The sequence below is a fragment of the Rattus norvegicus genome, chromosome 13 (assembly GCF_021556685.1).
Source record: "Rattus norvegicus strain SHRSP/BbbUtx chromosome 13, alternate assembly SHRSP_T2T, whole genome shotgun sequence".
NCBI lineage: Eukaryota > Metazoa > Chordata > Mammalia > Rodentia > Muridae > Rattus > Rattus norvegicus.
Genome location: NC_141546.1, coordinates 50,519,164 through 50,533,201, shown reverse-complemented (window position 1 = coordinate 50,533,201; position 14,038 = coordinate 50,519,164). Strand labels below are relative to the sequence as shown.

Below are 14,038 nucleotides of genomic sequence, written 5' to 3'. Positions count from 1 at the left end.
ACTGGAAGAGAGGACACCTACTACCCTTCCCTTAAAAGTCAAGATGGTCTTTACATCAAGTGGGTTGTCGTGTATGTGGTGGAATGGTATAAAGCAGAGAAAAAGGATACTGGAAGAGAGGACACCTACTGCCCTTTCCCTAAAATGTTTAAAGGGGTTTTTCCTTAATATTAGTATTAATTTTTAAAATGTTTTATTGATTTGGTGGGGCATGGTAATGCCATGATATGCTAGTACAGCTCAGAGGACAAGTCGGGGGAATCAGTTCTCTCTCTGTACCATGTGGATCCTGGGATCCAATTTAGGCCATCGGCCTTGGCAGCTTTTACAGGCCGAGTGATCTTACCAGCCCCATTGTTTTTCTTTACTATCTCGTTTTTCTAAGTCATCAATAAGATATACTACAGTTAATTTATTAAAAACTACACCCCATTTAAATTTTCTAGACAAATACAACAATTAGAAAAGGGTATCTAGAAGTATAGGTCCACAGAGAAACACCTGTTTCACATGGGACCTTGGTTTAATAAAACGCAAGCATGCACACAGGCCCACACACACTCTTACTAAGTAAGTAACCAAAGAAAAGGAGAGTGATTTAGCATGCTGCTCCATTTTTCATCCTGTAAAGTTAACTCAGCTTTTCAAATGCCAGGTGCTTTCCTCCCACTGACTTACAACCCGCCACCCTAAATTATGAGGTGTTATCATGAATATTTTCTCTCTGTAAGTCAAACAAGTAGCCATGTGTTATCCCAGGGTCATCTTCACCATTAGTCTTCAGTGGTGATGAAGCTTTCTCTTAAGGACCCGGAACAAGGTAAGAAGGAGCCCACTTTTATCACTTCTGTTCAACAAAGCATTCAGTCCCAGCCAGAGAAACTGACAAGGGGAAGAAATGGAATCCAAACTGAAAAGGAATAAAATTATCTGTGTGGTGATGAGATGGGCAGTGAAAGAGTCCACTAAAATAGGTGCAAGATATAAAAGAATAATTGTGTTTCTGTATCATGAAAAAAATGTATTCGCCACAGAACCAGAGCTGTGGGTGTAGCTCCATAGGGAAGTACTGGCCTAGAACACACAGAGCCCCCAGTCCCATCCACGCACACACACACACACACACACACACACACACACACACACACACACCAGAAAGCAACGATACATCTCTCCACAGAAATAAAACACCTGTATACTGACATACAAACCACCTATGATGAACTGGACGTCAATGAATAGACACGGTGTTCATGCGTTAGAGTAAACCTGAGGAGAACTGGCTAAAGTCATGCACAGATTCAGTGTGATCCTCATCAAAATTCCAATGGCATCTTTCACAGAAACAGTATCAACTCATTTCAGGCTACAATTTCAATAAATTAATTTGGGGGTGGGGGAACACAAACATTCAGTCTACAGTACCAATACAACCATTCTAAAAACTGAGCATTAAAAACCTTTCGTATGAATATATTAACACACACAAAATCAGCATCTAGAATAAAGCCTTATTTATTTACCTATTTACTTATTCATGTCTGTATTTATTTGGCGCTGGGGACTAAACCCAGGGCTTTCTGCATGCGACATGCCAGACAAATACTTTTTTTTACTGAATTACACCCTCAGCCAAGCGTTTTAAATATGTAAAATAAGGATATAGAACTTTAGGAAAGTATATGTTAACCTTAGTATATAGATAGTATATACTCACTGGTAAAAGTTTTATTCCTGTTTCCTCGATTCTCCTGAAGAATTTGTACTTCTTCAGCGATCTTTTGCTTTTCACGTTCTAAAGCTTCTAGGATCCTTGCGTGTCGGATTCTATGGTCTTCTAAGGCCTAAAGGATGGGCATTCACAGATCAGCACGTTGGATACGGAGAGAGAATCCACAAAACTAGTGTGGTTTGTCTGCTCCACCACACTAGTCATTCTGTTGTTTATATAGCCTTATAACGACATTTATTTACCTTACATATACGTAAGACAATCTTTTTTCAAAGCAGATTAATACATATATATATATATATATATATATATATACATACATACATATATATATGTATGACAGGATGCTGTCATCTTCAGACACACCAGAAGAGGGCATCGGATCCCATTACAGATGGTTGTGAGCCACCATGTGGTTGCTGGGATTTGAACTCAGGACCTCTGGAAGAGCAGTCGGTGCTCTTAACCACTGAGCCATCTCTCCAGCTCAAACAAAAGTTTTTAAAAACTGATTTATAAACTTTAATGATTTTTCTCACAAAATCATTAGGATTCTAAGAGTTTATCATCATCATCATCATCATGCCTATATGATTTTGTATGTGTGTGTGGGGGTACACATGGCAAATTCAGTTGTGGAGATTGAAAGAACTGTGTAGAGTGGGTTCTCTCCTTCCATTTTTATGTGGATTCCAGGGCTCAAACTTAGGTCACTAGGCTTGTGAGGCAAGTTCTTTAGCTTCTGAGTCATTTCACTGGCCCATGATAAGGAATTTCTGATGGCAAAGATTAATATTTTTCTTCCCATTGTAGTAAGTAAAGAATCTGCAGGGGTAAAAGGTGGCAGGGCGCACTGCTCAAAAAGGGCAGTAATTGAGAACATTTGCTGACTCAAGTTAAGACATGAACTAAGCAGCGTTCCCTGGGGTCTCCACGCACGTTAACTGGCCGTGTGCTCACAGCACAGGATAGATAGCATCAGGGAGCATTTTCTTCCACTCCTGACCTCAGTCCTGCTCTTCCTCATCCCACAGACTTGGAAAAAAGGAAAGAGAGAGAGAAAATAAGGCTACTGCTTAAGACAACCCTTCGGATCAAGAGACAAGGAACAAATGGGCACTGTGGGGCACACCTTTAAACCAGCACCGGGGAGGCAGAACAAGCACATCTCCAAAGGTTCGAGACTAGCTGGGCTACATGTGTGTTCCGGATCTGCATCTCTAGCAGGTTTCTAGAAGAAACCAATGCTTCTCACTGAGAGAACACACAGTGTGGAGCTGGGGAGACAGATGTCTTGGCAGTTATGAGCACTGGCTGCTCTTCCTGTGGACCCGGGCTTGGCTCCCAGCACCCTCGTGATGGCGGCTCACAACCATCTGTAACTGCAGATCTGATCCCCTCTTATGTCCTCTTAGAGTACCGATACACACACACACACACACACACACACACACACACAAACACACACACACACACACACACACACACACACACACACACACACACACACACACACACACAGGTAAAACATTCAAACCATAAAATCTACCAGTATAGAGAGAAGGAAAGGCACAAATGTCAGCAAAGTGGCTGAGGATGTTGTACACACTAATGCTCTGGTCTTATCTTTCAGGTTTGTAAACCTTGGCTGTTTCACATTGGCCCCATAAAACAGCCTTTGTCCTCATGGAGTTGGAAGAAGTGGCATCCGATCGATGCTCTACCCCAGTCCTCAGAAACCGCCTCTCTACCAGGATGCGACCCGATGGAAAGGCTTTGCTTCTCTCCCTACTGCACTTTGGGTCCTGGCGCCATTTCCTTATGAATATTATTTAGTTGACAGATGACAGGCAGTTGGAGACACAAGAAAACTAGAATGGAGCTCAGAAAGGCGGGCTGTGTGCCTTCCAAAGTGTCCTGGGCTGGTGCATGCGCAGAAACGGGGCAGAGGCGTGTGGGCAGAGGGAGACATTCCTTCCTAGAGACCTTGCGGCTCTCTCATCAAAGGCGCTCCCCTCATGCCAGTGGTGCCGGCTCAGACGCGGCCTTACCTGCTTTGTGGCCAGGGTCTCCATCTCCAGTCGCCTTTTGTTCACGTACACTTCCTGTTCAAGATGCTGCTTCGCCTTTTCCAGCTCCTCAATCTTGTGACTAGCTTTTTGGTTGTTTATTTCCTCCAATCTCTTCCTTTGAGACTCTTCCCTCTTTATTAATTTATTAGCATTTAGTAAGAATCAACTCAGGTAAAAATGCAAAGACATTTCTCAAAGACAGTGGCCTAGGGTGTAAAAGTTCCCCTTGTAACGAATGAACAAGAACCCAGCAGAGCTGTGGAACACTCCACCTCACGCAGGTTAGTGATCTTGCCGGACATGAATGTCACGGGTCCAACTTTGGGGGCATGTCCTCTAACATGGGTTTCTGGGGCTAAAGGTTTACCACTGAATCACCATGAGGAGCCCCAACCCCTGTGCTGGGAGAAAGGAGTCTATTTTCTTCTCCTAGTAGCCAAGACCTACTATTAACTCGTTACCTGTTGCTCTAACCTTAGTATCAAACACTTCTCCAGTTCATTGTAAGGTTTATCTTTTTGCTTGCTTACTTTTCTTTCTTTCTTTCTCTCTTTCTCTCTTTCCTTTCTTTCTTCCGTCTGTTTCCCCCAACCCCTTCCTCTTATGTATCCCAGGCTAGCCTTGAACTTAACTGAAGATGGGCCTGAACTACCTCCACCACTCAGTTGCTGGGGTGTGCATCACCGCACCCAGTTTATAGATCACACCCATGAGAGCACGTATGTTAGTAAGCACGCTACCAACTAAGCTCCCTCCCAGAGGCTGTCGCAATCAATCCCACCACTCTGAGGAAACCCTCAGAGGAAAGGTGGAGAGCTCCTCACCAGCTCTGCCTCCAGGGCCCGGATTTTGTTCTCATAGGCAGCCCTCTGGGAAGAAAGCTCCTGCTGGGCCATCTCCTTTGCAATCTGAATCCCTTGCATCATTTCTTCCTTCGCCTTCAACTGTGCGTCTTTTATTTCTGCTTCAAGCCTACAAAGAAGCAAAATATTTTTAGAGCAGCAAGTTTTTTTTTTTTTTTTTTGGTTCTTTTTTTTCGGAGCTGGGGACCGAACCCAGGGCCTTGCGCTTCCTAGGTAAGCGCTCTACCACTGAGCTAAATCCCCAGCCCCGAGCAGCAAGTTTTTAATTATGATAATCTTAAGTCTTAAAACTTAATTTCTGGTATTTTGTCTACAGTATTTTTGGATTTTTTTTCACTGGTTTTACATCTATACAGAAAAATAGAACAGGATGAAAATATTATTACTGCTAGCTTAGTTATTGTTGCAGATGTCTGATTTTAAATTAATGTATAAAGCATGTAAAGAAAACGTATCACATAACATTACAGTAAACATTTCAATAAATACTATAGGTAACACAGTGAACCAAATTAGGGTATTTTATGATATGCTAACAGTGTCCAATTCCATTTTAAGACACAATAGAGCCTTTTTTTGAGATGGCATCCTGGGCTAGCCTTCAACATCAGAAGTTCCCCTGAAGTGTCCCCTTTGCTCGTGAATGCAGCACTTCAGGGTCTCTGAACTGGGCTGTGTCCCTGTGAGCCGGAGGGTGAGCCTCTGAAACAGCTCATTCCAGTGCACGTGTTTGCTCACACCTATGTGTCAGGCAGTGGTGTCACTTACCGAGATCTCTGGGCCGCAAGTAACTCGTTTTTGGCAAACTCAAAGTCTTTTGGGCCTTCACTTGTGAGATTATTTCTACTCGTTTTTTTTCCTTTCTGGACTTCAACTGGATGATTAAATCTAAAATAATGATCTCCACCAAGAACCACCCGATCACCCTAAAACACACAGACATCCAAAAAAAAAGTATGATTTGAGGTGAGTCTAAATGAAAAAAATTACAAACTTTTCTTAAAAATGAAAAATATACATTTAAAATTTTGAGGAGAAAACAATAAAACACTGACAATGATTTCCTATATAAGATAGGTTTTTTAAAAAAGATTTACTTATTTATTTTCTGTATATGAGTGCTCTGTCTTCAGACACACCAGAAGAGGAATTGGATCCCATTACAGATGGTTGTGAGCCAACATGTGGTTGCTGAGAATTGAACTCATGACCTCTGGAAGAACAACCAGTGCTCTTAACCAGGGATCCATCTTTCCAGCATGTCAGATATAGTTTTTAGTACTTTATTTTTCCTGTTATTCCTTTAACTCCACAGTTCACAATGACACAGTGTCATCAATGATAGATGTTTAAATCATAGCAACTCTAACATTTGCTAAGTATTTTCCACATGGAATATTGTTGAGTAATTTATATGTGCGTGAATGTTTGTATATGAATAATAAGTCTCATTTACATCTCATAACAACTTATGAGCAATACATTATTCCAATGTTGGGAAAGGGAAGTAAAACACAGACTTTATTAATAAAAGAGACACTCAACTGAATACCACTCTTTGCAAGCAATGGCGTAAGAAGAATTACGCATGAATTATTTTTAGATTAATTCTTCACTAATCTTGAAAAGTAGAAGTCATAGAAAATGACCATTATTCTGCATTTGACTGCAACAGTTTATGCCAGTTCTCCTGAGACACCTTTTAAAGGCATTCTGAAAGTGTCCTGACCAGGTGGGACTGTTCGATCATTAAGTATCTTGACAAAGGTGTCAGCACAGGGGACAGAGAGAGTGAGGATTTCAGCCTCTTGTGGCTTGATTCCTAAGCCCAGGTCTTCCCAGGACGCACAGCGGTAAGCCCGGTTCCCAGTTCATACCATTATAACATCTTTTTGAACAAAGGAAGGCTACTAATGAGTTAATCAATAGAAATTTTGAAATGGAAAAGTTCTCAATTCAGGTCTGTGACTTGGGGGAGAGAACCTAGATGACAAGTGTGGATGACTCCCTGGCGCCTAGCAGCTCCTGCCAGCTTACATGGTGTAATACTGTGGGCTCCGAGATGTGCATCCCATTTACGTATGTCTTCGCTTCTCCAGCCGGGACGATGCTCACTGTTCCTCCATAACTTCTGATAGTACTGTTAAAACAAACGGTGCATTGTTGTAATTGCGGGACACTTGAAAAAGGAGGAAAAGCTAAGAGGAATAAATCTGCTTAGATTATCCCTCCCATAGTAAGTTCATACCAATTTATAAGCGACAATAATTTTAAATTATTGTATTTTTCCCCCAGATGCACTTGGACGTTTGATAAACACCAACAACATCAATAAAGAACCACTGCACATCCAGCAATTGTACTCACGGGTGGGGAGGAAGTTTTCACTGTGGTTTTTATTAACTCTTGGAAAAACAAATCAAAATACTAAAACAAACGTTTCCTGAAAGATGAAAACAATACCCAGAAAAAAAAAAATTCAAGGAAAAAACAATAAAATACTGACAACAGATTCCTCCAAGAGGGTGTTTTTATGTGCTTTTTAAAATTGGTCTAAGTTTCTGCTTTGGTAAGTGATTGCCTCACTTGTCCTGGGAACGGCTTTTCTAATGGAAAGCCGAGGCATTCCACAGGAGGAGCGGCAGGGAGACAAAGCGCATCCTTAGCCATCTCCCTAGACAGACCTTGTGGGCCGGCCGGGGAGAGCTGATGGATCACTTACAAACGCCACCAAACAGAGGCTACCTAGACAGAAACGGAAGACTGCAGCAAAAGCCAGGTCCTAACTGCAAACCTTCAGCACTGACGAGGCTCTGAGATTTGTAATAAGAGGACAATAGTTCGATTAAGGCTCCCTAAAGGATCTGAACAAAGCGGCTCACTGCTGGGCAGTGTCTCTCCCACCAGAGGTGTAGGTTTAAATAATTCCACTTAGCCTGCTCTCCCATGTCTGTTTTCTCTGTCATCACAAGTCCACAACCAGCATTCTGAGCCCCGTATTTCAGTTTCAGCCACAATCTCCTTCATAGGCCACTATGTCTCCCTCTGAGGCCCACCTCACTTAGGCAACCACATCACTACCTGCCCTTCACTGAGGCCTTCCTTCAGGGAGGGAGCTCTTTTTAAAAATTGGGTATTTTCTTTATTTACATTTTGAATGGTATCCCCTTTCCAGGTTTTCCCTCCAGAAAGCCCCTATCCCATTCCCCACCCCCTGCCTCCACGAGGCTGCTTCCCCATCCACCCACTCATTCCCTCCTGCCTCCCTCCCCTGGCATTTCCCTACACTCAGGCATCAAGCCTTCACAGGACCAAGGGCCTCTCCTCCCATTAATGCCCAACAAGGCCATCTTCTGCTACATATGCTGCTGGAGCCATGGGACCCTCCATGTATACTCTTTGGTTAGTGATTTAGTCCCTGGGAGCTCTGGGGGATCTGGTTGGTTGATATTGATGTTCTTCCTATGAGGTTGCAAACCCCCTCAGCTACCTCAGTCCTTTCTCTAACTCCTCCATTGGGGACCCTGTTCTCAGTTCAATGGTTGGCTGTGAGCATCCGCCTCTGTATTTGTCAGGTTCTGGCAGAGTCTCTCAGGAGCAGCAGATGCAGAGTCCAGGAGAGCTAGGGCAAGCCCTGCTTCCAGGAGCCTGGAAGGTGTTAAGTGCGTCCAAGCCCTGATAAGATTCACTGTTAGTATTAACGATGAGCTCTTCAAGTCCTTATCCTCTAGCACTCCTCATGTTCATCCTACTGTAAATAAGCAAAGGGGCTAGGGATTTGTGATCAGTTTGACTTTAATTAGCAGCTGCTGGACTCCCCTTTGCATCCTGGCTGCCTTGAGCAAAAGGACCTCAGTCCAAACCAGCCAGACTATATATCCTTATATTAGCACCAGCCATTATGGACACTCTGCAGACTGTGATAAAACTACAGAATGATTACCACTGACTGCCACTGTGGTGGTCTGAATGAAAACAGTCCCTCATATATCTGAATGTTGGTTCCCAGTTGGTGCACTGTTTAAGAAGAAAGAATTAGGAGGAGGTGTGCCACTGGGAGTGGGCTTTGAGGCTTCTCGAGGCTCAGTCTGGTTCCCTCTTACTGCCTGCTGCCTGTGAATCAGAAGGTAAGCTCTTACCACTGCTCCAGCACCCTGCCTGCCTGTCATCATGCTCCTTGGCACAAAGGTCATGGGCTAACCCTTAACTGCAAGTGAGGACTCGAGTGCTTCCTTTTGTAACGTATTTTGGTCATGGTGTTTCACCACAGAAAAAGAACAGTAAACAAGACATCCCTGAAGATGCAGCCTCAGCCAGGACTTGTTCCATCTAGTTATCCACGACTTTGTGTTAGGAATTCTAGCAATCTTTTTCATCTAAGCCAGGTAAGGAACACTTTTGATGACCCAGCAGAGCTGACTGACTACTGCTACAGAAATATCTCTGTGACTAGTGCAAACACAAATGCTCATTTGCAAGGTCTGTTGTGACTGCTGCAAACACTCCTCCGCCCTCTTCTGGGTGTACATAAGCAGGTTTTTCAGCACGCGTGCTGAATCGGAGGGGAGACATCCTTCCTGTTTCCTACCCCGGAGTCTCAAGAGTTACAGCCTGATAAAGGCTTCTCCTCGGTGTTCTTTTCATGGTTACTTTAATAGCCTAGGCTGAGCCGCTGACAAAGAAAGCAGCAGCAGCAGCAGCAGAGACAGTGGCCTGGGAGTGACAGCAACGGACAAGCAGTCGGCAGGCAAAAATGGGAAGACTGAAGAGGCAGCTGGACAGTTCAATAGCTCTGCCAGCCAGGAGGAGTGAGGGGACGGAGACAGAGGACAGAGAGCTAAGGCTGAAGAAGGGCAAAGGCCGTAATGAGCCAGAGACCCTGGTCGCTGAAGAGGTTCAGAGAGAGCTCTAGTCAGGAGGCTCAGACACTCCAGGCATGGGAGACGGTCACAGTGGCCACTGTCGAGGGCTAGGGAATCCCAATACCTCAGCCTGCCCAGAAGCTGCAATGCCAGCTGGGCAAAGGGCTAGGACTATACAAGACCTGGACCACTTGTAGAGCTAAGGGTTCCACAAGATGTGGGGTGCCACCCGCATGCAGCCAGCTGCCTGTGCCCACCGCTGCAAAGCCTGCCCTGGAAATCCTGGTGAAACTCATAGTAACACTGGAAGGGGAAGAAAGTAAAAACCACTCACATGTCTACTGAAAGTAAACTGCAATGACCCACAACGAATTCAGGTAACGATGGGGTAATTCACGCAGTGGGAATAAGATTCTTGAAGTTGATAATTTAAAAATACAGCAAAGAGTCAAAAATGTTTACAAACACTATTATCCCAACGATATACACAAGATCATTCCATTGTGAACAAATTCACAGGAAACAAAAAAAAAAAAAAATGTAATTTGTCAATCCGAACAAAAAGTCTTCCAAGTAAGGTGGATAGTTTACTTTGATGTCTACTATTACAATTCTAAGAGAAGAAATTACCCTCTAAATAGCAGATCAGGTCACCACAGAGAGCATCATCCTGACCCTTACAGTGAGAGGAGCTCATCTGTTGTGAAACACATGTACAATGCTTGTCCTCCCTTAAAGAAAGGGTTGAACTGGGTGGCAGTGGCAGACAGGTCTCTAAGTTTGAGGTCTACAGAGTGAGTTCTAGAACAGTCAGGGCTCTATAGAGAAACCCCGCCCTCCCCTGCCCCCAAAAAGGGAGAGGGTTGAAGAGGAACTGAGAAAAATCGGTATGAATGAATGCCTCATGTGGACAACGGCCCCACTAGTGAGAACCAGAGGGCTGCTGACAGCAAAGGGGCGGTGGCAGGAGACTGACGCACATACCAGTGATCATCGGCAATCAGCACTCCAGACAACTGGATGTCGTGGCTTGAGTTTGGCGTGTGCTTTCCAACTGTAGTTATTCCCTCCTTTACCATGTAGAGCAGCATCTCTGACAGCTGTGGGTCTTCATTGAGATTAACAAGGTTTGGCAAGTGGTTGTCCATTTGAAAGGTAACTCCTGCTTTCTGGTAGAAGCAAAAGAAAATCATGAGATTATTAAATTCACCTAAAAGAAGTCTATGTCGGATCACTTTATAGAGTTTCATTGCATACAGGTTCATTGAGATTAAAGTTCAGTAGTAGAGTACATGGATGTGAAGTGCCCTGGTTTTAATTCCAAGCATGCACTCATGCTCACATGTACATATGCAAACGTGTACACACACATGCATACATATGCACACATGTGCACACATGTGCACACACATACACACATGTATGTGCATGCACACAAACACACACACACGCACACCGCATGCACACAGGTGCGTGCGTGCAGGAATAGCCCCAAAGCCCTCCTTTGTGGTTTCTCAATGCCTGTCACCATGACACTCCTAAGCCCATGGTTCTGCAGCTTTCTTCACACTCCTCATACACTGTCACATCAATGCACCACTGCCAGCTTGCTTCTATTCTATGCAGACTCGATCACTTCTGCTCAGTTTCATCAGCACCACCTTAAACTGGCTCACATAGAATCCCTCCCTGCAGGAGCTTCTGGAGCACCCTGCCTGTTTCCTTTGTTCCAAATCCCACCCTATGGGTAGTGGTGGGTGGGGGGGCTCCTCAACTCCCTGTCAGATACTTGTAAGAGCTTCTTACTTCCTAAAGAGTAAAGATTAAGATTCCTTAGCCTAGAAATCCAGAGCTCAGTTAACCAATGGCATCTTCCCATGTTTACTTCTCATGACCTCATCTAAAACTGCTTGAGCTCCTCCCCTCATATGGTCTTCTCTTCTACCATGCTTTGTTCTGCCTAGCAAAATCTCACCCAACCTCATATCACCTCTTTCCTTCTTCTGCTTTTTTCCTGTGTAAATCAGGCTGACCTGTAACAATGTACTCCAAGCTGGCTTCAAAAACTCAGGATCCTCTGCCCAACCTCAAAATGCTGGAATTAGAGACGTGGACCTCCACACCTGGCAAATCCTGCCTCTTCTGTTAGGTTATCCTGGTTGTTCCCAAAGACCTTTTCCTGCTTTCTTTAGGGGTGTGTGTGTGTGTGTGTGTGTGTGTGTGTGTGTGTGTGTGTGTGTGTGTGTGTGTGGGTGTGTGTGTGTTCAGGTAGGGATGGGGTATGTAAGCCAGAAGTCAACACTGCCTGTCTTTCTCATTCGCTTTCCACCTTGTTTTTTGAGACAGCGTCTCTCACTGACCAGGTTCATCCGGAAGAGCTAGACTAGCTGGCACTTAAGTGCAGGGATCCACGTGTTTTCTCCTTACCCGACCTCCCTGACCTACCAGCACAGGGGTGACAGACATGCACCCCGACGCTCTGCCACGGCCTGCTTTTACCCGGCTGCGGAGGATCTGAACTCAGCTCCTCGCACTTGTGCACTGGCTGAAGTGAAGACTGAAGCATGGCTCCAGCCCCTTCCCTCAAGTTCACAGTATTCCTGTCAGCCCAATGTCCTCGACTGCCGCTCTGCAGCTCTTAACTCTTCTCCAATATCCTCTGGATTTCATCACAGTAAGGGGTTTTGATTCCTTCAAAAATACAAACTAAGACAAAAAAATTCCTCCCTCAGCCTTACAACTCCTCAGCCTAACTTACACAGTTCTTGTCTTCGAATGTGTGGCTCTATTTCTTTATCTTGTTACTGGTCAGTCAACTGTCCTCTACCTCCACACTGCGCCCCACATCAGTGGTTTTACAATGCAACGCCCACATTTCAAGAGCCTGGAATCATTCTTGACTTCCATGTCTATTACGACCGGCCGGAAAATCAATTATCCCAGGGCTCGTAAAAGGGCTCAGTAAAGGTGCTTCCCAAACCTGACGCCCCACATTCAGAATCTCCAGGACACATGGGTCTCCCATGATGTATATTATACATAAACACATAATAAAAAGTTTGAAAATAATAAAGGCAACTAATTATCCCCTTTCCTGCACCTCTGCCTCCTGACCCCACCTCCTCTACACCCACCACTGCCCCCGTCCAAGCTCTCACTGTCTCATGCATCACCCGCACCAGCAGTTCCTAAAGGGCTCTCCTTCCAACAGTCTTCCCTTCTTCAAGTCCACCTTTCCCACTAAAAAGAAAACCTTAACTGGGTGTAGTGGCCCATGGCTGCCATCCCTGCATGTAGGCTCCAGGCACTCACAACCTAGATCCAGATATTCTCCTCCCCACACTCCCATCCTGATGGTTCTTTTGCTTTACTGTTAAAGCTTGGCACACGCCAGCATCGGGGGCAGCAGGGACGGCTGAGTGACCCCACAGAGACTCCATGGTGAAGAGGATAAGGAATGTGACCACCAGAGAGAAGGCCTGCGGCCTTAGACAGGGCAAAGCCCAGAATGGAGAAGGAGAAGAGCTGCGGCTTAGGGCCTGGTTCCTGACGTAGCCATGGATCAAGTTGCCAACACCCCTCCAATGCCAGGCCCTGAACAGCCATACCGACTGTGGTGGCCTCCGCACCAATAAACTTAGCTGCTGCGTCAAGGTCCCGGGAGACAGCCCTGGTCTGGCCACTTGGACAGGAGAGCTGTAGTGAAAGGCCGCTTAGGTGGGGTCCTGGTCTGCTCAGGAGACGCAGATTCTGGCCTGATCCCTCTGCAGGAGCAGATCAGAACTAGAGAAACCAGCATTGGCTTTATGAGCTGTCTTAGAGCCCTCAGTCTCTGACAATTCTTTATGTTAATTCTTTTCTTTTTTCTTTTTTCTTTTTTTTCAGAGCTGGGGACCGAACCCAGGGCCTTGCGCTTTCTAGGCAAGCGCTCTACCACTGAGCTAAATCCCCAGCCCCATGTTAATTCTTTATGTATTTCTTCTTACAAAATTACTATAAAGATGGAAAGTAGAATTCGCAGGCGTACTTTTTTCTTTTTCGGGTCAGCTTAGGAAATTGAGAAGATACCTGTAATTCCTTTGTCTCTTGAAGTTTTCTTTTTTCAGCTTGTTCAAACTTTTCCTTCCACACTCTTTGCAAAAAAAGAAAACACTGAAGTTAAAAGTCCATTTGTGGGGCTGGAGAGATGGCTCAGCGGTTAAGAGAACTGACTGTTCTTCCAGAGGTCCTGAGTTCAAATCCTAGCAACCACATGGTGGCTCACAACCATCTGTAACAGAATCTGATGCCCTCTTCTGGTGTGTCTGAAGACAGCTACAGTGTACTTATATGCAATAAATAAATAAATCTTTAAAAAAAAAAAAAAGTCCATTTGTGGAGGATCGAAATTAAGAGACCACCAGAGAAGCTTGCAGAACACTGACAACCATTTAACGTAGGACAACTGATAGTGAGGGGCTCTGTTCTCACGGAGGTGGTGAGAAAGCCGGGGGGGGGGGGGGGGGGTGG

The 14,038-nt window shown here is 44.8% G+C and overlaps 1 protein-coding gene across 3 annotated transcripts in view; it reads right to left on the bottom strand.

The window, feature by feature from the left end:
• Kif14 (kinesin family member 14) overlaps positions 1-14,038 on the bottom strand; it is a 63,530-nt gene that overhangs the window by 30,282 nt on the left and 19,210 nt on the right. For all 3 annotated transcript variants that reach the window (XM_087581220.1, XM_087581219.1, NM_001427233.1), the window contains 7 exons: positions 13,598-13,661; positions 10,514-10,698; positions 6,705-6,807; positions 5,436-5,593; positions 4,629-4,776; positions 3,784-3,936; positions 1,718-1,844 (listed from right to left, as the gene is read on the bottom strand). In XM_087581220.1, the coding sequence (XP_087437346.1) occupies positions 1,718-1,844; positions 3,784-3,936; positions 4,629-4,776; positions 5,436-5,593; positions 6,705-6,807; positions 10,514-10,698; positions 13,598-13,661 (938 nt within the window). The remainder of the gene's footprint in view (positions 1-1,717; positions 1,845-3,783; positions 3,937-4,628; positions 4,777-5,435; positions 5,594-6,704; positions 6,808-10,513; positions 10,699-13,597; positions 13,662-14,038) is intronic.